At 37.5% G+C, this 25,769-nt stretch overlaps 1 protein-coding gene across 2 annotated transcripts in view; it reads left to right on the forward strand.

The window, feature by feature from the left end:
- armh4.L (armadillo-like helical domain containing 4 L homeolog) overlaps window positions 1–24,504 on the forward strand; it is a 74,873-nt gene extending 50,369 nt beyond the window's left edge. For both annotated transcript variants that reach the window (XM_018230735.2, XM_018230738.2), the window contains exons 6-8: window positions 14,461–14,492; window positions 21,926–22,060; window positions 22,865–24,504. In XM_018230735.2, the coding sequence (XP_018086224.1) occupies window positions 14,461–14,492; window positions 21,926–22,060; window positions 22,865–22,933 (236 nt within the window). In that variant the 3' untranslated portion in view covers window positions 22,934–24,504. The remainder of the gene's footprint in view (window positions 1–14,460; window positions 14,493–21,925; window positions 22,061–22,864) is intronic.
- Window positions 24,505–25,769: the final 1,265 nt, after the last annotated feature.

Raw genomic sequence — 25,769 nt, forward strand, 5'->3', positions numbered from 1 at the left:
GTTTTATTAGTGCATCATGTTATCATAGCTCAGAGTGCTTTACTAAAAATAGGTTATTACAGGTGAGAGATGACTTACATTTTAAGGCGAATCCGGTTCTCATGAATGAAACCATTAATTCTTGTCATTGTAAATATTCCAATCTGTCAACCTTAGAAAAGATTTAGAGCAGACAGTCAAAACTGTGAACAGAAAGGATATGATGATATTAGTACTGGAACCTGACACTGAGCTATCTGAGATTATACATTAGGGTAAAGATCTCATAAAACTAACTGTGTATATATTCACACCTGTGCACCACCCATATCAACTAGCATGGCTATTTCTTTTATGTAGTCTTCTTGTAGTACATTGATCACAGTTGATCTAACTTGTGCAAGTTGACCAATATTACTGAATGAGACCCATCGTCTGATATAATGTAGCAGGCCAGAATGCTGTGACATAGAAAATAAGCTTAAAGGAGAACTAGCACAAAAATAAAAATGTAATAAAAATTTAATCCCACAGAACAACAAACTTTCTGAATGTAATCCGTTAAAAATTCTGTACTCCTGAAATGATCAATACCTTGTCACTATGCCCTCCCATCAATCTGTGTTTTCTGATGCAGCTTTGCATCAGAGTCAATTATTTTGAAAGACAGTTAGCTCTAATACATGCTCTTGGAAGCACAGGCCAGTGATGCATTTGACCTAACTGTCTATCGTAAACAGACTCCGACACAGAGCTGCATGAAGACATGCTGAGATTGCTGAGAGGAGGATATGGAGAAGTAAATTAATTGTTTATTGATTATATATTGACTAAATTTAAAACGATTATTTACATGAGATGAAGCTTTTACATTAAATGTTAATTTTAAATATTTGTTTTTATGATAGTTACTCTTACATTATACAGGATAAAAAGCAGTATATACCATTACAGTTAAATGAACAGCTCTGCCTTGAGAAGAATAATAAGTCACCAGTTCAGGACCTGCTTGCACATCACTGTATACATTTTGGGCACCCCTAATCTACACTCACTAATAAATCCCTCATATTTACCTCTTCTTAGATAAATGCGTATCCATTCAAGAATGCTTTTTATGTTTCTTTTCTCTCCCTTGTGACATCATGTACATGTACAGTTCAGAGCACACTTATGCACCAGGAACCTCCCTCATTGGTACTCTGCTATTTGTAAGCCCACCAACAGTGAGGAAAGCTGGGAAAGTAGGGAAGCAGGGTTAGATTTGGTTGGAAAACATGCAACGGGTGCTGTACATGGATGATTGGCCATGGTCCATGCTTTTAAGGCATCCATATAGTTAACATGCATAGTTAAAAAAAACTAACACCAAAAAAATTAGTGTTCTAAAGTAATTCAAATTTAATGTATTGTTGACCTGCATTGGTAAAGCTGGCTACAGTTTTACAGTTCTATAATAATATATATAAACTGCTATGTAGCCATTGAGGCAGACATTCAGATGAGAAAAGGCTCTCGTTACATAACAGATAGCAGTTAAGCTTTTCAAAATATAATGGTGTTCTACAGAGCTTATCTGTTATCTGCTATTTAAACCATGCCATTTAGCCCTATTTCAGTTACCTCCAGTGCTATACAGAAATGTGTTTATATATAAAATAGTAGTGTTTCTGAAGCAAACTGATTAGTTTTACCAGCAAAAGTGCAACAGTTAATTATATTTTAATTAATCATGTTCCTTAGCAGCATGATATTGTTGATGATCTTTGCAAGAGCTGTTTAATAGATTGATCTGCACAGAAACCTGACTGAAAAGGGTGAGAATATGGTTGTTATGCAGAACGTTCAGCAGCCGGTTGGAGACAATCCACGCAAGGAGCTTGAAGGGGAAAGACAAGTGTGAGACTGGCCTATAATTATCAAGGGAAGTTGGATCAAAAGAAGGCTTCTTGAGTATAGGTGTGACAAGAGCATGTTTGAAGGTGGATGGAAATATAACAATTTAAAGGGAGGAATTGAAAATGTGTATTAGTGTAGGAGCAACAGTACAGATCTTTTAGGAAGTGTGATGGAATGGGATCAAGAGAGCAGGTGGAAGCTCAGGACCTGGGGTTTTCTTTTCGTAATTTGGATCTCCATACCTTAAAGTAATACTAACACTAAAAAAATAATTTTTAAAATATGAATGTACATTAAAAGTTACCTATAGGTCATGTTGATTGTTTGTTGCTGAGAGGTTTTTTTTTGTAAGCAATTGTTAGTTAAAGTTTCTAAACCTGACTGTTTTGCAAACCTGACTGTCCCATCTCAACCTGTCAGTTAAAGTTTCTAATGCTAACGAACTGCTGCTGCCCAAATATGGCAGCCCCCTCATAGACGAGCATGGGGAGTCAGACAGGTACTATAAAAGCATTGTGCAAATACATTACGGTAAAGTTATAAGTTGCTGTAATATTATGATAGATGTAGAAAAGAGTTTAATTTCTGGTGTCAGTATGTCTCTTTAAGTCTAAAAAAACAAAAAAAATCCAATAGCATTGTTTTGCCACCAACAGAATTAATCATATCTCAATTAGGATTAAGGCAATGTATTGTTTAATTATTACAATGAAAAAGGAAATCTTTTTTGAAAACGTAATAATTTGATTAAAATTAAGGTTTAAATTTAGTGGTGAAAATTTGCCAGTGACATCTTTGCAGCCATCGCAACACTTCGCCAGACGAAAATTCGCTCAGACAACGCTAGTTTACTAAAATCCGAAGTAGCGTCCAGGGTGCCAAACACTGGCAAATTTTCTCTAGCGTTACTCGAGAAAATCCTATAAAATTCGAGCAAATCCTATAAAAAATATGATGTAAGTAACAGAAGAATGAGGAAGATCTATGCACTCCATTGCACTTCGCCTGGTCTGAGCTGGTGAAGGCAAGTCTGGCGAAAGAGGTAACGTTGCATCTTAGTGAATTTGCAGAGTAACGTCCATTTTCCAGAGCGAAAATTCGCCTAGCGATAGAATGCGAATGATCGCTAGTGTCTGTCTCTTTCGCTAGCGAAGTTACGCTTGTGCCGTTAGTAAATCGGCAAAATGCCTAAAAACAGTAACGCTGGCGAATCGTCGCCAGCATTAGTCACTTTGCCCTTTATTAAATCTGCCCCGAAGTATTCAGATTCAGAGCTTTCTAGATAATGGATTTCCAGATAACAGATCCCATACTTGTAGTCATCCCACTGTCAAATACATTAATGGAACCTGCCATAACAACATCATACAGCAAGAGCAATCTCACCGTGAAGAACCATTTTTGCTGCTTCAGATAAAGGTTTAGTCTTCATGTCTAAAGGGGTGGCTTCCGTGTGAAAAAAGATCTATAATTTACTTAAAGAGTAATTATGTCCCATAAAAAGTCCCATAAAAAGTGCCTTTTCTCCAGAGAAGAGACAGATCTGTGCTCTTTTCAGATCATTTCTATCCTGCAACCAAAAACACAAGACAGCTTTATTGTCCCAGACATCATATTAACATGAGATGGGTTGTTCATTGAATGATTTCCTATTGTTCTGTTTAACTGCAATGCAATAAATGAAAGATAAATGCAGCTTACAAATATAGTATTACTGTGACTGGCAGGTGTCAGAAGTCTCATTCATAAAGTAACAACACACTATGGTTTGCTTTCTTGGTATAATTTTGTCTTTTGCTTTTGATGTGACAGTCATGTACAGTAGGTGGCAATTTGCACAGTACAAGGAAGGAAAAGAACTTGTAGCTTTATGGCAGTGGTGCACAATTCTACTTAGTATTCTGCACTAGTTTACCTTTCACAAACACTCAAGCAGCTTGAGCCACAGACCTGTCTCCGCTTTTGCAGACTGCATGTGATATTTCCAGGAGAGCATATCTCATATTTAGATTAAAACACTGATAACTAGACAGATTTGCCGAGAAAGAAATGCTGAAAGCCTGCATGGTCAGCAGGGCATCGATTAACAGTTTTTAGCTTAAAGCTCGTAACATCTTTCTTATTGAATCAAACATGGAAAAGTATGGACATACCCTGAAACTGCACTGACTGAATAACTAAGGAAGAGACCATTTTGTCTTGAAAATAAACAGATTTATACTACTATAATACAGTGTAATTAAGTTAATTTAAATTAATTAAGGGAATTGGTTGTACCATGGGCTTATTTGCTATTCGTAATATATTGTATTCTCAGTTTATTTCATGTAGATTACAGGATACAAAGGGTTAAATTCTACTGTCATTTAGATAGTAATCTTGTTATAACCCTAGAGTACTGGTGCTATTCTGTCTTCTGAATTTAACACCTTTCAATATGGGAGCCTCATTCCCTGCTGTAAATTTCCTGTCACAGGTTGGTATTGAGTATTTAATGGGAACCAGTTTTCTTTGAATTGAGAGAGGCAAATTTTATGGCCATCTTAAATGGCAGTGTGATAGAGGTATAAACTGAACACAGCCAAATAAAGCTTAATCAAAGTGGTCAGTAAATAGACTGGTTATGGAACAATGACATACCTTTAGGGCAATGGCTTAAAGTTGACCTGTCACCCACGCATAAAAAGCTGTATAATGAAAGTCCTTTGCAAATTAAACATGAAACCCAAATTCTTTTTTTCTTTAAAACATCCATACCTTTTATAAACTCATTTAAAAGTTTCAGCTGTCAATATATTGCCTGCCCCTCCTCTATGCCTCAGGCATCGAGGCGGGGCAGTCACTTCCTTTCACTTTCCATTCAGTACTTCCTAGATATCACTGCACTTCTTACATTCCCCCTCCCTACTCATATTCTATAACTGTGTATGGTACCATGCATGGGCATTATGTCCCCAATTCTGGCACATAAACAAGATTTTGAGGCGATAAAAAACTTGCCTTGTCACAAAATAGCACTTGCCGGCTTACTATGATTGTTAATTCCAAGACTGTAGGGAAAAAAAATTAAATAATAAATATAGTGTAAGTTAACAGGCTGGTCCCCTTTAAGGGGCTATTTTGTGTGAGTTTTGCTGACTGTTGCTTGGAAACTAGTCATTCCAAGCTCAGCAAGTGAGAGCGGCCACTTGTCAGGAGACTGCTGTTGAAGTGATAGGTGAATTGATTTCAAACACTTTTGTCCCCTCCTCATTTGTAAGTAATCATTTTGTGTGCCCTTAAAAGGATTGTTCACATTCAAACACTTTTTCAGTTCAGTTGTTTTCAGGTTGTTCACCAGAAATAAAGATTTAGAGTTAGTTAGGCAAAAATTTAATGTATAAAGGCTGGAGTGTCTGCATGTGTAACATAATAGCCAGAACACTACTTCCTGATTTGCAGCTCTCTTGGTTTCCACTGATTGGTTACCAGGCAGTAACCAATCAGTGACTTGAGGGGGGGCACATGGGTCATAACTGTTGCTTTTGAATCGGAGCTGAATGCTGAGGATCAATTGCAAACTCACTGAACAGTCATGTGACCCCCCTTCAATTCACTGACTAACTCTAGAGAGCTGCAAAGCCGGAAGTAGTGTTCTGTTCTGTTAGACATCCAGTCACTCCAGCCTTTATACATTACATTTTTGGCTAACTAACTATATTAGAAACATTTTTTATTTTTTGACTGTATCAATTAAGGGATATATTTATTAAGGGTCAAATTGAAAATTTGATTTAGTTTTTTTAATGGTCAAATTCCACTAGGGAGTTATTAAAATTCGATTTGAGGTTTTCAAAAAATTATAATTTAATTTTCAAGATTTATCATACACTGGCCCTTTAAGAACTGAAAACAACTCAACTGAAAAAATGTGTTTGGAAGGTGAACAACCTCTTTAAGGAGCTGAATGGGATTACAGAAAACAGATGTATATACATATAATGTTCAATTCTATAGACCAGTAATCCTATCCATTATTCTGACATATCTTTTTTTATCCTTTGGACAAGACCCAATGACCTATGTCAGTATATGAGTTCTATATCCCAAGCACAGATTGATACTAATGGCGATACTATATGCTTTCTCTATCAATAAAGTGAAGTGGGGCATGCTCCTGTCTAGGATTGCTATGTTCGGTTTCGATCTTAAGTCTTGCTGCTGGAATAATGTATTCTGAATTTGAAGGCTTGAATTCATTTGACATGGTGAAGCCAGCCCTGGTTTTCCTCTCTAACATGATCATTCTGTAAATCCTCTGAAGCTATTTAGAGTGAAATTGCTCACCCTGCTATTACACACCTATATTTCTCATTACCATTTAGATGCTATTTGTTATTGAGATACTCTACAGCATTTTGTAAAATCATTTGGTCAGCTAGTTGTTATTCCTGCTGCAATGTGTATCATACGGCCAAGTGTCCCTAATAATTATCCACTCCAGTCTAATAAACTAGAAAACACATAGCAACGGGAGGGAAGACTCATTACTGACCATACATCAAATACGCTTGTTTAAATATTACTTGTTTTCTATTAATTAAACATGTAATTGCAAATGAATGTATTGATTCCTACATGGATAAAAAGGTTATAATTTGTTGGGTTTTTTGTAAACTTGTAAAAGCACTGTATTACCTTTTTGTAGACAGGCAAATTAATCCACGTTGTTTCTGACCAGGGTCAGATGTACACTGGGATGTGTTTTTACTCCCAGAGGGCCCATTTTCCTTGAAGGAATAGTGCAGACCCTTTGTATTCTCTTATTTACTGCTTGGAACCCTGTACACCAATAACATGTCTTTAAAAGGCACCTAAAAGGATGGGCTGGCAACCTTTTATGCAGAAAAGCCAGCATTGGCCTCTGGCGAGACTAAGCACGAAATATTGCCTGGTTGTCTGACCTAATAAATAAAATGTATGACTTTTTGCAACAAAGAGGTGCTGCAGTGGTATTTTTTCTTGTCAAAAAAGAAGAGAAAGTTAACCCTATATAGTGCACCTCCCCAACCTTAGATCCGATGGCTCACAGAACCAATCAGAGATAAAACGTAACTTTTATTAATCGTTAGATAAAATGTAGAAGTCCAGGAAACCGTTAAAAGAAATGCAGGGTCAGGGGGAAAAGACCAGGGCCATGGTCGGAATTATCTGGCAATAGGGTGGAGGGTAGACCACTTAGTGGGTCTCGGAATGCACATGGGGTAGAGATAAAGTTAGTGATTCGTCAATCACTAACAAACAATGGGTAAGAAGCCCAATCTGAATTGCTCAGTTGTAAAGTTAAACTCCCCTCCAATACTTGTTTAATACTCCCACTCCACTTGCAGGAGAAACCAGTGAGGATTGCGTCTTTAAGTGTATCACTATTGATGCGGGTCCCCCCGCAATCTAAATCGCACTGCTGCACACTTCGCAGCCACAAGAAACAGGTTCCCCTTACGCTTCCGCACACGCACCTCTCACTTCGATAAGGGAGATGGCATTACTGTATTGCAACAGGGATTAACTCACAGTATACTCTTTTACAGTTTAAATATTCTAAATTCTACCCCAGCAGTGTCCGTCGTTTACCCTCCCCTTCACCCATAGAACGTCCCACCCAGGTATCGTTCGAGGATCAATGGACTAAATGAAGCCGTATTTGTCTTTTATCCCTCTGCCTAGCAAATTTTAAAAAGCGCCTGACGCGCGTTTCTCCTGCTCATAGCAGGCTTTGTCAAAGGTATTTTTTCTTGTGTGTCTATTCTACACCTGGCAAGGGTTCCTGGACTGCTTTGCACCCAACTCACAAGGTTAAACAAGGTGGTTGAAACACACACAATTTTGACTACTTGTAATTTTGACTCATTTGCAAATTGTCTTAGAATAATTGACAGCTTTTCAGTTGTACACAATATAATAAAGCTGCAGTGGCCACTGGGGTCTTTTGCCAGTTGAGATGCCAAGATCAAAAAAAATGATACCAAACCATTTTTATATGAATCTGATTATATCTGGGTATTGAGATACAATTCCCCACATTCCTTGGTGTCAGTCTTCAGCTGTTGAGGGATGCTATGCATTGTAACTAAACAGTTTCGTTCAACTTTCACATGTCATACTGCAATAAGTTTATAGGAACAAAAACAGCAGCCTTTTCTTGTAAGCTAAATGTTGGCATAAAGAAACAGCCTGTAGGTTTCCATGACAGGACAGAAGTGTCAATATCCAGGCTCAAAAACACCAAGCCGCAAGTTATGGAGACAGCAGTAAGTGTATGAGCGGGGCGAGCCAGTCAGCCCTGCAGACAACATTGTGGGAGGCAGTCAAGCAAAACTGTGCTTTGATTGTTTCTGTACAGGATGTAAGCCATATTTTAGAGATGTTTGTATTTGTCAGCCAACACTGCTTCATGTACACATGCTATTGTTGTATATAGGTATGAATGACTGTCCTACTGATAGATTAAAGCATAGGTGCCATGTACCATTTACAGCAGCCAATTAATATATACAGGGAATAATGGTTTATGTAGAAATACTTAGCACCCAACTTCTTTTGTATTTTTCCTGTAGTGGTTATTTTGCTACTAGCATTTATACAGGTAAAACAGTAACACATTGGAAGTAAAAATATATAACTACACAAAATATTGAATCCCTGAAAAATCTTACAACACAAATGGAAATTTGGCTAACAAGGAATTCACAATTTGTCTGTTCCTGTTGCCTGCTTTTATTTTACTACTGTACTGCTGGATACAGATTCGCCACAGTTTTGTTTTAGGGCAGGGGAAGAAAGCCTAACATTAAGCAGTAGGGTTTGTAAACCCATGGCCTTTCCCATACTACTTTGCTAAGAATACTGGGGGTTATAGTACAGCAAGTGCTAGGGAACCACAAGTTAAAGACCACAGGTTTAAGTAGTTGCTTAGCTGTGTGAGATCAACAGAAACCTTTATAACCAGATCACTTACAAGCAGATTAAAGTACTTATTATTGGCCATTTTTGTCAAGCAGGGCATGTGAATGTAGCATTGCTGACAGTTTCTATGGTAAGCACATTTTCTTCAGTGCCTCTTCATTTCCTCTTGGCAGAATGCGAGTCTCCAGAACTGTGGGACCTGTTTGCGGATTTCTATCACATATTTAAAGGGATACTGTCATGGGAAAACATGTTTCTTTTTTTTCAAAATGCATCAGTTAATATTGCTGCTCCAGCATAATTCTGCACTGAAATCCATTTTTCAAAAGAGCAAACAGATTTTGTTATATTCAATTTTGAAATCTGATATGGGGCTAGACATATTGTCAATTTCCCAGCTGCCTCCAGTCATGTGATTTGTGCTCTGATAAACTTCAATCACTCTTTACTGCTGTACTGCAAGTTGGAGTAATATCCCCCCTCCCTTTCCCCCCTCCAGCAGTCTAACAACAGAACAGTGGGAAGGTAACAATATAGCAGCTCCCTAATACAATGTAACAGCTCCCTGGAAGATCTGAGAACAGCACTTAATAGTAAAAGCCAAGTCCCATTGACACTGATTCAGTTACATTAAGTAGGAGAAATAACAGCCTGCCAGAAAGTAGTTCCATCCAGAATTTTACTGGAGCAACACTATTAACTGATGTGTTTTGGGAAAAAAACATGTTTTTCCATGACAGTATCCATTTAATGAAACTTTCTGATAGCAAGAAATGATCTGGCTCTAGAGTATTGTTCAATGTCAGGCTTTCTTCTCCTGCCCATTACTCTTTAAATGTAAACTCATTTAAACTGAAAAATGAATACTGCTAGGAAGATGTGAATTAATATGCTATGTAACTATAACGTATAACCTACAGCCTGAGATGTTCAGCGGTGTGAGTCAGACAAGACTATTAAAGCAATGCATCGATCACTTCTGGGAAAATCTTCAAGGCTAAGCAGATCCTTATTGTAGGACAGAGATGTTTCAGACTTCACTCAGTATTCATGTTAGGACTATCAAGCCTGTTCCAGTTTCAATGGAAGATTCTGCTTAAACAATAAGTAAACCTTTGTTTTTTTTTCTCTCTCTGAAATTACTCCAAACAGCTCCCAGAATAACATACTTTTCTCCCTCCATTTAGTTTTATTTTGTTTCTCTGATAGAAGCAGCTAAACTGCAGCTCTTTCGCTACTTCCTTGTCTGGTGTAAAGCCCCGCCCCTTAAAGACCTTAAAGAGGTGCCTACTGCACGTTCCTGATTGATTTCCATTGGAGCAGATGAAGTAAGCATGCCCAGTAGGCAATTTTTTTGAGGTCTTGTTATTCTGTTATGCATTTCTGGAGGCGGTTTAGAGTAATTTTAGGGGATTAAAAATGAAAGGCTTACTTATCTTTACGTACATGGGATAATTTTGGAACAGAATAAAAATTCTGACTTGTATATTGAGATTTGAGCTAAATCCCCAAAAACATAGAAGGCCTCATTAAATAGCAATGGGTGAAAGTCATGGAGCCCAAAAGGGATATAGACAAGCTGTAAGTACAGGAACATGCTGCATCTTGAGCTTATAGAAAATCCTGAAAGAGGATGCCCAAGTACTGCTCCTCATGAATACAATGCTGCGGAACACAGACAGCCCTGTTCTCATAAGAGAGGTACAGGTCTCTGCATTTCAGACTCATTCCTATGGGCCTATACTCAACCTATACCCTACCCTGTAAAAAAGGCTAAGATCTTCTGAAAACTCATTTTAATTTTTCCTTTGCTTTAAAGTCAGAGTTCAGATTATACCTGGCAAAGCATTAACATTTCAGCTGAATCCCAGTCAGTTACTAACCTAACTTTTATGTGTAGCTGGAATTAGCCTATTTTCTTTTACAAAGAACATGCATTCTTCTTACAGGCAATGTATATAACTAAGTGCAGATTAAGAAAATTGGGTTTAATAGTGTCTGAATATGGAAGTAAACTGTTCCTGTAAATAGTGCAGTGGTATCTATAGTGCAGCATACTGGGAATTAGGGATGCACCGAATCCAGTATTCGGTTTGAGATTCGGCCAGGATTCTGCCTTTTTCAGCAGGATTCGGATTCGGGCGAATCCTTCTGCCCGGCCGAACCGAATTCTAATTTGCGTATTCAAATTAGGGGCGGAGAGGGAAATCACGTGACTTTTTGTCACAAAACAAGGAAGTAAAAAATGTTTTCTTCCAACCCCTAATTTGAATATGCAAATTAGGGTTCGGATTCGGTCCGGTATTCGGTTGAATCTTTCACGAAGGATTCGGGGGTTAGGCCGAATCCAAAATAGTGGATTCGGTGCATCCCTACTGGGAATTATTATGAAGATATGACTCTGTGTTACAGGCTTTTTACTCATTTTTTACCCATTTTCTACCTACCTTACAGAAGGAGCAGATTCTAAGATTTATTCAAATAATTACAAACCCATATGTAAAGTTGGTTGAATAGATCTTTTTAAATTTATTTCACACTTGGACAAGTATGTTCCTATATATTTGAGCTCTCCTTTTAGGAATTTTAAACCATCTGTAGAATTGTTGAGTTTGAAAGACAATTCCAGAGGCAAAAATTCTCTGAGGCAAGTAGTAAAAGCAAAAAAACAAACAAGAACCAGGAACAGGTGGCAGCTGTGCCCCCCGTAGGCTACATGTAGGGTGTCTATTTGTGATTTTGTGATTTTCAAGTCATTTTAGCTATTGTGAAACTATGTTTGTAATATGTGATCATAATCATACAGTTCCTTTACAAATGGCACAGGAAAGATCTGGCAGCTGGGTTCCCTAGCTAGTAAGTCTGCACACCCTCTGTTTTCTTTTGTAGTTGATTCTGGGTAAAATTTGAATTCATGCGGCATAATAGTAAAAGATTTGAAAGACACAACTCTAATGTCATTAATGTATATATAATTGTGGATTGGAACTGCTTAATTACATAATTACCTCCAGGTGCAGAACAAGAACAAAATTATTGTTGCCTGAGACAAAAATACAGTATGTTACAAAACATTAATATGCCTTATGTAAAGTGCAGTTTTGCTGGGGTTATAGAATGTGACCTGCTAATAAGAAAAATGTGCATATACCTATCTCGGAAATATGAACCATATGTGTTCTATGAGATATAGTAAAATAGTAGTTACGGTTGAGAAACCATACATATCTATCAAGTTCACCTTTCTGTTCAAATAAATCCTATTTATTTGAGTTGGTCCAGACAAAGTAATAAAATCTTGCCCCATTTCCATGTTTAATTGCAGCATCTACACTGGGGGCTGGATGAGACATTAAGTCCTCACTGATGCTGGTTGGAATGGGCAGTTGTGAGCAGGATTGGTCAAGTATGTGAGCGATGGAGGAGGGGGATATTTTGTGTCTGGCCATGGTGCCCTGCCTATTTACAATTAATACTTGTGTTTTTCTGCATAAATACTTTAGAATGGCTATATAATAGCTAACTAGCAGTTGGCAAAAAGATAGGCGGGCTAAGCATTTGTTGAGATGTCGTTTAACGACAACTGGAGAGTCATACGTTTAAAATAGGAGATGTAAAACAAGAAATACTTATCTTACAAGGGCTCATTTATTACCATAAATGCTAAATTACACCAGTGCAGTTGTCCAAAGCAACCAATTCATTTTGGTCAATCTATTTTCAGTTAGACAATGAACGCAATAATTGGTTGTTATGAAAAACTGCTCTAGTGCAATTTTGTATCTTAGTTAATCATCCCCACAGTCTCTTACAGACAAACCAAAAACATTTTTACCCTTAGGCAGCTACCGCTTATATCCTCCAAAAATTCTCCTTTCTGTTTACACATTGGAAACTGTATTCCATAATGAGCACTGTGTAACATATGTATTTAAAGGTTTTGGGCCTCCTAAGGATATTATTCATAAAGAAAGCATTACTGCAATATTAAATATTAACATCAACTTTGATATATTTTATGTAAGGCCTTATGGCTGCCAAAAACAAAAAAGGTTTATTAACTGAATCAAATTTCCTATTTACTGAAATGATGAAGTCAGCCCTTGTGGGAGACACATCAGCTTTCCTGGGAGAAAAGCAGGGCAGAGAATAGCAAAAAGCAGCTGAGATTGGAGAATGTACGACTAAAGAGAGGACAACAGAAGACAAAGAGTATAAAAGGGGAACTAATGTCTAAAACAGAATAATGCTAGAAATGCTGTATTTTGCATACTAAACATAAACATGAACTTACTGCACCAGAAGCCTAATTAAAGAAATGATTTATGCTTTCAAAGTTGGCCCGCAGGGGGTCATCATCTTGTAACTATGTTAAACAAAGACCAAGCACATGCTCAGTGTGGTCTGGACATCTGTTGGGAGGTTATGCTTACAGATTGTCATAAATTATCAAGACACCACAAGTCAAATAATTTCTGCTATAGTAGCTGATACAGCAAGACTGATTAATAATAAGAATACGCAAACTGCACTGGGACTGTGGATACAAATCTCTACACGGTCGCCGGCTGCTCTACAGGGAAACAAACAAAGCTGCTTGAGTTCTGAGAAGTAAGGTGGGGGGGCAACCTTCTGCCACCTGAAAGTATGATTGTTTTCCTGCAGAGCAGTTAGGGACCGTCTGAAGTTTCCTATCCGCAGCTGTCAGAGCAAGTAAAACGTAGGGGGAATTTCACTGCATACAGTCAGGTGTATTATAAAAACTACAAATTTTTTAATTAAAGTATATTGGAGATAGATCTCTTTTTCATTAAAGAAAGTAAAAAATGGGTTTTCATTTTTTGCCTTTACATCCACTTTAAGTGGCATTATCTGCCATCCTCCTGCTGTAGTGCTGTAGCTTTTATAGGAGAGAGATTTCCAAGACCAACACCTATATTTAAAGTCATGAAACCAATATTAAAGATACAGACGTGAGGGTGGTACAGCCATATGGAAGTTTGGCCATTATTCTACTCTATATTTCTACTACTACTGTTGTTGCTGCTGCTACTACTACTACTACATTTCTTTCCTGTTTTTCCATACATCCATGTTTATTTTCTCACTCATTCCCTTTTTTTCTCATGTTTCCTTAAGTCTAATCATCAGGGCCAGATTAACATAGCGGTCACCCCTAGGCCCACTGCTGTTCGTCACCCCTGCCCTCCCCTTTATTTGTGCAGATTTTCCTGCGCCTACTAATTATGCCTGTTTTTGTTTGCCCTTCCAAACTCTGTTTTTCTCCAGTGTCCTGCAGTAACCTTTACTTTCGCCTAGTGTTTGTGTTGTGGCCTCTCCAAACTGCTGCAATGTTTGATGCAGAGGGAGAATATGTTACTGTGCTTGCTGTCCAGTAAGGGGTACCTGGTTGTAATGCACACTGCAAAGAAGACAATATGCTGCCAACCATTAAAAGCAAGCAAATGTCTGTGCTCAACATCATTTCAACGAGTAACCATGCAGACCGATATAACATGTTTTAAATGGTTCGCTTAACAGAACACACCTATTACAAAAAGATATGAACTATGTGCAAATATTATAGAAGAATAGGCAGTAATACTCACAGTAATTATGTCTTGTTTTTCATTGTAGTGAGAAGCTGGATGGAAAAGCTGAAAGACAAGGTAAGCGTTTCATTCCATTTTTTCATTATTCATAATAATGACATATTCCAGGCAAATCAAGAATATCAAACATTACCACATTCCTGACAATTTTTATTTAATTGGTTAATTATAAGATTTTATTTTCTTATGATGATGTGGTTAAAAAAAATGGTAGTCCTAGACTCAATACAAAAAAATAGAATCCAGCTGGGCATCAGTAATTTGCATTTACAGGAAGACAAAACTTAAATAAAAATTAGATACACATTTACTGCAGTTTTTAAAGCATATCCGTCACCCAGACATAGAAAACTGTATAATAAAATTAATTTTCAAAGTAAACATTAAATCAAATTATTTTTTTATTAAAGCATTCATAGATGTTGTAAAATCAAATATTGTCTGCCCCTCCTCTATGCCTTAGGCATAGCGGGAGAGCAGGCATTTACACTCACATTCAGCACTTACTGGATGTCACATTCCCAGCGGGAGAGCAGGCATTTACACTCACATTCAGCACTTACTGGATGTCACATTCCCCCTCTCTATTTATCATTTAATTGTGTAACCAGTGCATGGGGATGGACACCAGGTTGCACATTCTGGTGCACATACAAGATTTTGCGATGATGTAAGGCTTGTCTTAATAAAAAAATGGCTCCTGTCTGCTTGCTATAATTATGAATTCCCAGACCAAAGGAAACAAGATTAAAAATACTTTATATAGTGTAATTAATATGATAAAATAGGATTTAGAATTATTTATTAGGGTGAGAGGTCCCTTTTAAGATCAAATTAAAGAGGTAGTTCTTTTTTAGATTAATTTATAGTATGCTATAGAATGTTTTATTCTTTGAAATGTTTTCAGTTTAATAAAGTTCATGTTTAGGTAACTTTGAGTATGCCCAGTTCTTTCAGTTTTTCCCAGGGGTCTTACATTTTATAGTTTTTGAATAATATGCCTCTTTCTTCAACTTCTTTCCAGCTTCTAAAAAAGAAGACTAAAAGCCATTGCTCTATAAAGTTACACTTTTACTGTTAGTTATTTTTTTATTACTTATATTTCAGCACAGGGCCTCTCATATTCATATTTTAGTCTCTGATTCTGCCACTTTGCAAGGGTGAATTTTACAGTATCAATCAGACAGCTGCTGGATTCAAAAACCATAAAAAAAATTAAGATCATTTGCAAATTTCCTCAGAATCCCTTTATATATTATGACAAGTTAATTTAAAGGTAAACTACCCCATTAGTATTGTTTCCATCTTTTTATATACATTTTAAATAATGAGCAAGATGAATATAAAAGTAGGTGGCGTAAATCTAGTTTAAAAATGTATTAATTAGTACTCCCATATTAATCAATGGTACACATTCCATTTAGAAGTAATATGTCTATAGATACTTTTATCCATCTTTGCAGTTGTGTGCAAGAGTGCAAAAACTGTAATACATTCTCCTGTAGACAGACAGTATTTGATACAGGAGCAAGTATTTAATAGCCATGGTGTAAACTCAGACAAAAAAAAACATATGTTGAAGGAATAATATTTTTGTACATAAGATTTTCTGAATATGAATTTCCTATTTCCGTTTTTTTCCATAACCCCATAGTTTTACTGCACAGCCATTAATTTGAAATCCCCTGTGCTGAATGTAGAAAGAGATGATAAAGCAGAATAAGTGGTGCATCAGATTTCAGGCTTTTGTTGTTGGCAGAAACAAGAGCTTGGTATTTACTTGGAGTCCCTGCCAAACTGTGTTTTATAATTGAATGAGAGACGTTAATTTTGCTGCACTGCAGATTAATCTACATAGAGTCGCTCGCAGGCAACTGATCCCTTCTGCTGGACTCTGTAGGAAATGCCTTGTCATAGTGCAGCATTGATCATGGGAGCAGCAAATTACACAATTGTTGTGGTGTTAAGAGGAAGTCTTTTTCATTATGGAGCCTGCACAGGAATTTCATAAAAATCAAACTCAAAGTAAAAACAAACATTTAGGGGCACATTTACCTAGGGTCGAATATCGACGGTTAATTAACCCTCGATATTCGACCGTCTAAGTAAAATCCTTCGACTTTGAATATCGAGGTCAAAGGATTTACCACTATTACTACGATCGAAGGAATAGTCGTTCGATCGAATGATTAAATCCTTCGAATCCAACGATTCAAAGGATTTTAATCCATCGATCGAAGGATATTCTTTCGATCAGAAAATTGTTACGAAGCCTACGGGGACCTTCCCTATAGGCTAACATTGGACTCGATAGGTTTTAGGTGGCGAACTAGGGGGTCGAAGAATTTTTTAAAGAGACAGTACTTCGACTATCGAATAGTCGAACTATTTAAGTTCGAATCGTTCGATTCGAAGGTCGAAGTAGCCCATTCGATGGTCGAAGTAGCCCAAAAAAAATTCAAAAGTCAAACTATTTTTCCTCTATTCCTTCACTCGAACTAAGTAAATGGGCCCCTTAGTAAATTATAGATTTGTAATCTAGCATGGGCAATTAATTGGCTCCATGAAGAGGTGTCAATAGTCATGCAGTAATTTTACCAGTTGTCCCCAAGTCCATTTATAATAAAGTAAAAGAAAAATATAAATGCAGGATTGTCTGTGATTGCACAAAAAGCATTAGGTTTGGGGGCATATTGTGCCCAATTTGATAAATTTCAGTAAATGAAGCTTTACTTACAAATTGAAGGGGAGGCTGCAAAGTGCAAAGAAACAGAAGCAGATGCAAACTGCCATCGCGTTTGAACATTTACACCCTGCCCCACATTCTGCACATTATACTGGATTTTTATCTGGTGCGAGGTTTAAAGTGCAAAAGTACGTACTTACTAAATGACCACTAAGGGGTGTTATTTTGTGTAAGAGAACTTGGCCATGCCTGCGGATTTCTTTGGTCACTTACATACAGTGGACATCATGTGTAAAGATTGATAGATGGCGAATAATGCCTTGGACTGTTTTTCATGGTTTGGGCCCAGCACTGTCATCATCCGCAGATATTATTCCAACAGGAGTTGTCACTGAAATCTATGGAGACTTCCACAGATATATGGCAACGTGTACATACAAATGCAAATAGACATCCATGTAGAATATGCTGGAGCTTTATAAACATGTTAATGATGTGGAGAAATTATATTCTAAGTAAACAAAAGACAATTACTTTATTCTTTCTGTATAATTTAGAGATTATTAATAGATATATCTTCTGTTTGGTTCATGTGTATATCAGAGTTTGTGCTCATGGTCAGGTGCAGTGTGTCCATAGATGCATCAGGCACATCATGAACTTCTGGAGAGTGGAGGGATAAATAACATGTAGAGATTTTGGATGTGGAGAGAGGCCATCAAAAAGTAAAGTGGTAGTCAAAATGTATAAAATTAAAAAAGCTTTATTAGATCATACATAGGACTCATGCGCTTCGTGCCTGAAGTGTGCACTTATTACATAGGCTAAAGGCCCCCCCTTGGTACATTCCTTTTAAAGGGGTGTTGACCAATTAAACATTTACATCCATCAGAAAAAGACCTCATTACACGGACGTAGACCAATAGAAATATGCTACATATACTATATCAAATATGAATGTACAGGTTCCAGCTATGGACCTCATACAGTTAAAATACAAAAAGTTTGGAAACCCTACAACTTATAAAAGTATATATTTATACCTATTTTCACTGGAAACTAGCCTCTTGGGGGTAGAGGAATAAAATGTACTGCTATGTAATTCCATAAGCTGCCCACTGATGTTCTGAAACCCGCTGCTGTAATTTTTTGCCAGCATGGTACACTTCTTTGCCTTTCTAGCATCTTCCGCCTCCCTGGTACTTATCTCACAATTCAGACTCCCTGTTTACTGCTACTGCTATCTGGTTTTCCAATTTAAGCCTCGAATTGCACTTAAATGTTGATTGAGCGCCAGATGTACTATAGTAGGGGGTGTCAGATTCTATTACTCTGACTATGGCTTACACATTGCCCTGCTGCCATACCTTCATAGAAACTTGTTTGCTCAACCGTATCCTGCAGTGTCAGTACATTTGAGCTGTAAGCCATTTATTCAGAATTTTATACTAGTTAATGTAGTTGTACAGTTAAGCATTGCTAATCTCTTCCTGCTTTATATTAAAGTATTGTGGCTTTTCTCTTGGTAAAAATTTAAAGGGGTAAAATTACCTATCACATCACATACTTTATTGGAAAAAAAGTTTGAACTGTATATGTATGTATTTATATATTGCAAGAATGAAGGAGTCTTTAAATAATGCAGTTATGTAATCTGGAAGAAAATTTTGAAGGTCAAGTGAGTTGGGCTGGATCCTGTGGGTGGCAGTGGCATCCTTGCAGGGGACAACAGGCACAAGTGCACTGTCTGTTGCTGATCTTGGCTTTATATGAGCACTAGGGAAATAGTGATGGTAGAATCTGTCCTGTTTTGCCAAACAATTTTTTTGGTCACTGCAAATTTTTCCACAGCAAATTTTTGCAAAAACATTCACAGTCTGCAAAGTGCAGAAGTTTGCCACAAATCCATGCCTGACAAATAAATTTGCCCATCACTACTGGGAAAGTGATAGGCACAAGGGCACTGTCCAGTGCTGATCTTGGCTTTAAATGAGCACTGGGAAACGGATAGGAATAAGGGCGCTGTCCGGTGCTGATCTTGATATCTACAAGCACTGTCAAACTGATAAATAATTTATCAGTATATGATGTTTTTGACATACATCAGTAGAGCCAAGGAGATCCTTCCAAGTAGAAGAAACTTTTAATTGAGTAACAGAATTTTGTCTAATTAGATTGTATTAAAATATTACATATTAAATATTTATTATAAATGTTAGTTTTAGCTTTGACTGTATCTTGTTCGTACAGAACTTTTATTTAATACAAAATTTTTTGAAAGTTGAAAAATTTGGAGAACCAAGCACATAAATTACAAACACTATTAAATGTTTGCTACACAGCCACCAATATAGTAATGCACTCGACAGAATACACTTAACTAACTGCATTTACTCCAAACAGGATGTAAATTAAAGGAACAGTTCAGTGTAAAAGTAAAAACTGAGTAAATAGATAGGCTGTACAAAATAAAAAATGTTTTTTATTTAGTTAGCCAACAATGTATAAAGGCTGGAGTGACTGGATGTCTAACATAACAGAACACTACTTCCTTCCTTTTCAGCTGTGACTTGTGGGGGGGGGGGGGCACATGGGACATAACTGTTCAGTGATTTTGCAATTGAGCCTCAGCATTTAGCTCAGATTCAAAAGCAAACAGCTATGACCAGTGTGCCCCCCTCAAGTGACTGATTGGTTACTGCTTTGTAACCAATCAGTGGAAACCAAGAGAGCTGCAAGGCAGGAAGTGTTCTGGCAATTATGTTAGGCATCCAGTTACTCCAGGCTTTATACATTATATTTTTGCCTAACTATAATGAAAACATTTTTTATTTTGCACAGCCTATTTACCCAGTATTTTTATACTGAACAATTCCTTTAGATATGTTTACATTTGTAAAGAAGTGGTCTTGGAAAATAGACACCCCTGATTTAAATTATTTGTTAGCTAGCTGTGCAGCATGCGGATTTAGTAGGAGTCTTAAAAAACTATAAAATCCTCATGCAGTGCTAAAACGGAGCATTCACCAAACCCATCATTTTTGCATACTGCTGAATACTGAATCCTCCACAAGCATTTGGCCAAAAACGTAGCACCAAACACAAATAAAACGCTAATTTGCATATTCAAATCTGAGCAGAGTTTAAAACTGTGCATGCAGTTGTCCAGTATATTTTGGGTTCACATACAAATTTTACAATAATGGATGAGAACCAGTGTATCCCTTCAAAAAAGTTACTGGCTCAGATGTATTTTGCATGGCTAAACAGAAAACAGAATGTATAGATTAGGTTAAGACATTAGCCCCGCAGCCTGTATATTCTAGAGGCTTTGGTCATTTTACCTAATTTGCTGATAAAGCACATGTACATTTCTTGGATCCTTAAAGGAGAGCTAACCCCTTAATTAAAAAAACCCTACCCTACATAGACCCCCTCCCTGCTCCCCCCAGTCTAGCTGCTACCCCTGGTAAATGCCCCTAACTTTTTACTTACCCCTCGGTGCAGATTCAGGGCATCCAAGTTCACAGGCGCCATCTTCTTCACTTCGGTAATCTTCAGGAAGAGAGTGGCATATCGGCGCACGCACAGTTGGAGCAATCTTACATTTGACGACAACTGCGCATGCACCGAAAGTCCTAAAAGAAGATGACGCCTGTGACTACAACACTGTTAAAGGAGAAGGAAAGCTACCAAAGCAATTTATTGGCAATAGATTAGCTGCCATATTAGCTTGGTGTGACATCACTTCCTACCTGAGTCTCTCCCTGCTCACTCATAGCGCTCGGATGACATTACAGCAGGGAAGGGAGCAAACTGAGCATGCTCAGGCCCTGGAGGTTTATGCTCAGAACAGGAAGTCTGATACAGAAGCCCATGTATACACAATAGAAGGAAAGAAATGATGCGTTTCTTTTAACAGAGGACTCAGAGCAGCATTACTTTAAGGGTTTACTGGTGTATTTATATAGACCTTTCTGATAAAGCTTACTTAATTTTAGCCTTTCTTTCTCTTTGAAGCAACACTGATTCTGTGCGTTATTAAAGGAAAACTACACCCCCAAAATGAACACTTAAGCAACAGATAGTTCATATCATATTAAGTGGCATATTAAAGAATCTCACCAAACTGGAATATATATTTAAGTAAATATTGTCCTTTTACATCTCTTGCCTTGAGCCACCATTTCGTGATGGTCTGTGTGCTGCCTCAGAGATCACCTGACCAGAAATACTACAACTCTAACTGTAACAGGAAGAAGTGTGGAAGCAAAAGACACAACTCTGTTAATTGGCTCATGTGACCTAACATGTATGGTTTGTTGGTATGTTTGTGAATACAGTGAATCCTATGATCCCAGGGGGCGGCCCTTATTTTTTAAAATGGCAATTTTCTATTTATCATTACCCAATGGCACATACTACTAGAAAAGTATATTATTATGAAAATGGTTTATTTACATGAAGCAGGATTTTACATATGAGCTGTTTTATGCAATATCTTTTTATAGAGACCTACATTGTTTGGGGGTATAGTTTTCCTTTAAGCATTGTTTTCAGGTAAATGTTTTCTCATCTTAATTTCAGTTTTTTGAGTATGAATAAGTAAAGAAACTGACCATATTCAACTTACACAAATGTTATACAGACAAATCAGATTAATGAAATGAAACATGATACTTAGGTCACTTATTTTGGAATAACATAAGGGTAATAGAACAAAAAACTGATCAGAAGTGTGTGTGTGTGTATGTGACAAAGACACTGCAAGTGTTATAAATATGTATTTCTAATTTCTATTCAGGCAGGATACATGTCTGGGATGCTCGTACCAGTAGGAGTCGGCGTAGCCGGAGCACTTTTAATCCTTGGAGCTCTGTACAGCATAAAGATCATGAATCGCCGCAGGAGAAATGGCTTCAAACAGCATAAAAGAAAGGTAGAAAGAAGCACATGGGAGCCCTAATAGCAATCCTTTGGTTAAAAGGAAAATGTTATTGAGAAGCAGGTCTCAAAGACATTTAGAAATATTTACTGTTTTAGAAGGCCAAATAGTATAACAGGAAAAAGTGTGTCAATTGTCTTTTATCTAGGACTAGTTTATGAGCTCTTGCCAGCATTTTGCCACCCACGATTTCTAATTCAGTGGTTGGGCAACAAGAGGCTGGTAATTGTCCTTATATTGACTAGTATGATAATTGCCTGGTCCCTGGCAATGAGGCTGTGTGTAAAGACTATACTTTTAAATACACTTCCATGCCAAGTGTTTTGGTCAGTATAATAAATCACTAGATATACGCAAGCTGGTATAGACCTTATTGTAAAGTATAGGATATGCATGTGATGTTGCTTCTCTGTATATCTGTGTTGAATATACTTCATATATTTTCTCCACACATTACTCTGTTATTTCTCTGGAGACTGCTTCAAACTAGCTGCAGTAGGAAACGCTGAATTCAAAAGAGTAAAATATAAAGTCACAAAGTAAATTACATTGCAGTAGCTTTGTCTACATATTGCAGAATGCAAATTTCAAGGTAATTATCCTCTAAGGATGTCTTTGCCATTAATTTGAATCATTTTTTTAGTTTTCCCTCCTTTTGGTTTCAATTCCCCTACTCCAGATTTTAATCTTTTTGCTCCCCTTCTTTCTTGGTTCTTCCACTTTATTTTCATGTACCCATGCCATGCTCTGTTTCCAACATCTCCCAGGACCCTCACTCTTTTCCATTCTTTTCTCCAGCAGAGAGAATTTAACAGCATGCAAGACAGAGTAATGCTCTTAGCTGACAGCTCAGAAGATGAATTTTGAATCGGACTGCTCAGACACTGGGATATTTAAAAACACTTTTGCAAAAGAGAATGAAATTCCTGCAATCCCACTGCTATCAGTCAGCTGTCTAACACCCTGTAGTGATTACCGTGCATTGGAATCTAAGGCATGCTGTCCTCTAAATGATGTTTGTTTTATTACAACTGTGAAATGACACGTGTATACACTGCTCTTTGTGGATATGCAGATTCCTTCTTGTGCAAATGTGATGCTTTATAGGAAGTCTTTTTTCCCTAATGAATTACATGGGTGTAGTCTAGTGATCCAAAACCAGCAGCTCTGAACTAAAACTTCCAGCTTCTAATAGTAATAATTACAGTTGTTCAGTAAGAGAGAGTTGCATGTTGCAGATCCTTGAGTCATTTTACTGAACTGGAAATAGAACAGTGACCCTTGAGATAATGTTAAACCATCGCTCCAATCATCTCTCTGATGGGAGTTGGAGTGCTGCTGCAGGTTAGTAACCCACAGTATATGGTGGGTATTAGAAGCCTAGTAAAGATTATACAGACTGGGGAGTAGAATCACCTTTAAGTCAGGTCTGGCAAAGAATTCTGCTTTCCTTTTCTGGCTTCCCGCTGGCCTTCTTTTAATGTAATTTCTTTTTCTGTGGGTAAAGCTTGCTTGGAATAGGTGCAGGTGGTGGGTCATTGTAGGTAAAAATGCAGGATGAAGGTCTCTTGTAGTATAAAAGAAGCAACACAGAAATAGCCACAGACTATATTATTATTGGCAAATTGAATCATGTAGTGTTGCTATCCATGGTGCACCATCTGGCACAACACGGTAGTTCCTTCTTATTGACATCATTGGCTGCAAGTAGTATGTGTAACATAACCAATATGGGCACATAGTGTAGAAGACCAGTGCTTAATGTTATGTGTGGCTTAGTGTAGATAGCAGGGTCCCAATGAAGTCTCACATTAAATTGCTTCTGGGTTAGTGTATTCATTGGTTTATCTGAGCCTAAAGGGGATTGGGCCCAAACACTGTTCACCATTATAATATGTAAGGGGAGAATCCTAGCTTGATCACTAACTTCCATGAAAAACGAGCCACAGTGAGGTTGCTTGGAATTGTAGAGTAACAGCTGGTATAAAGTAAAAATGTCAATACTATAATATTGCACATGCAACTATGCATTTTTGTGTGAATAAAATATTCCTCTGGTAACTGTGTGGAGAATGCAAAGAACAGTTTGTGCCCCTATTATTTATCAAGCTTCTTTAAAGATGATAAGCAATTACCCAAGAACAAAATAATCTGATCATGTGTTTGCAATTTAGCGGCATTCAGAAATACATGCTGCATGGCAAATTAAGGTGTAAACAACAATAAGTAAGCACCATAAGGGTCCTGATACAAAGGCATTTGAATGTGAGTCTACTGAAATTCATGCTGAACTCCTCAATACACATATATTGCTTTTATATACTTTTGTTTTCAATATAAGTGCAGTCAGTTCAATATGCATGTCATATTTGACTATATCCAGGCCATGTATCAAATTAATAGAATGCAAAATATTGTGATTTTTTTTTTTTTTTTTTTTTTTTTAAAAAGCTATTGATTGAAACAATGCTTAAATGTAGATATGAAAGCTTGTGGATGCAATAAAGAAGAATAACAATGGAATCAATCAGCTTGTTTGCTTAGGTGCTCTCAAACCTGCTCCTGAAACACACAGAAAAATGCCGTGTGTAAAGGTGGCCATACACGGGCCGTTAAAAGCTGTCGGCAGCTTATTGGCTCGTGTATTGGGTCCTCCGACAGGCTTCCCTGATCGATATCTGGCCAAAAGTCGGCCAGATGTCGATCGGACGGGGCTAAAACCCCATCGGATCGCGTCCGCATCTGTTCGTTGATGTGGTTCTAGGGCCCGCGATCGGATCAGCCCGATATTGCCCACCTCATGGTGGGTATATCGGGGAGAGATCCGCTCGTTTGGCGATCTCTCCGTGTATGGCCACCTTAAGGCCCCTAAAGCTTGCAGTGACAATTCATGTATTGTTTACTGATTAACTCAGAAAAATTAAGTCTATATTGGTGGATGCTGCCTGAAGTCCATAGAAGGAAAACATAATTTGCAACATGAATATAAATAAACATTCATATATATTTGCATAGCTACAGGATATAGCAATTGAGACTGAAAAAAAATTCATGTGTCTGCCCATGTAAATGCTACCTAATGAGTTGATCCACAAATCCAGAGTAGGGTGAAAAAACCCAGTTTCCTGATCTTAAAGGGCAGTTGGATCAGTCCCTGATGTATCTTCTTGCATATCGTTTTGAGGGAGGGAATTCCACAACTTCACAATTCTCATTTTGTTCTTAAATCATGTGGAAGGATCTACAGGTGTACAAGGCAGACACGTTTGTTGTACAGTCCTCTTATTGTAATCACCAGCTATCAATCCTTTATATAATTTAAACAACTCTAACATAGATTTAAATCATTACGGAGATCTTCCATACCCTTTATTAGCTTAGTTATTAGTTACTCTTCTCCAGACATTCTCTATTTCATTTGGAACACTGTAGACCAAAACTGCACTGCATTGTCTGTGAATCTATACCACTTTAATACAGGACAATACTTGGTGACCTTCCTACTGCTGACTGGCATTGCTTGCTACAGCTAAATTTATTATCGAGGCAATTTGTTATATTCTGGCAGGTCAGTCCAATTCTGTGGTGCCCTCTGGGGTAATATCCAATGCAGATTTCTGGTAGAAAAAAGGTCCCAGTGATTGTCTTGTAATCCCTTCTCATATAATTAGCATATCATTTTGCAAGTGTCTGCTCTCTAGAG

The sequence above is a fragment of the Xenopus laevis genome, chromosome 8L (assembly GCF_017654675.1).
Source record: "Xenopus laevis strain J_2021 chromosome 8L, Xenopus_laevis_v10.1, whole genome shotgun sequence".
In the NCBI taxonomy this organism is placed as follows: Eukaryota; Metazoa; Chordata; class Amphibia; order Anura; family Pipidae; genus Xenopus; species Xenopus laevis.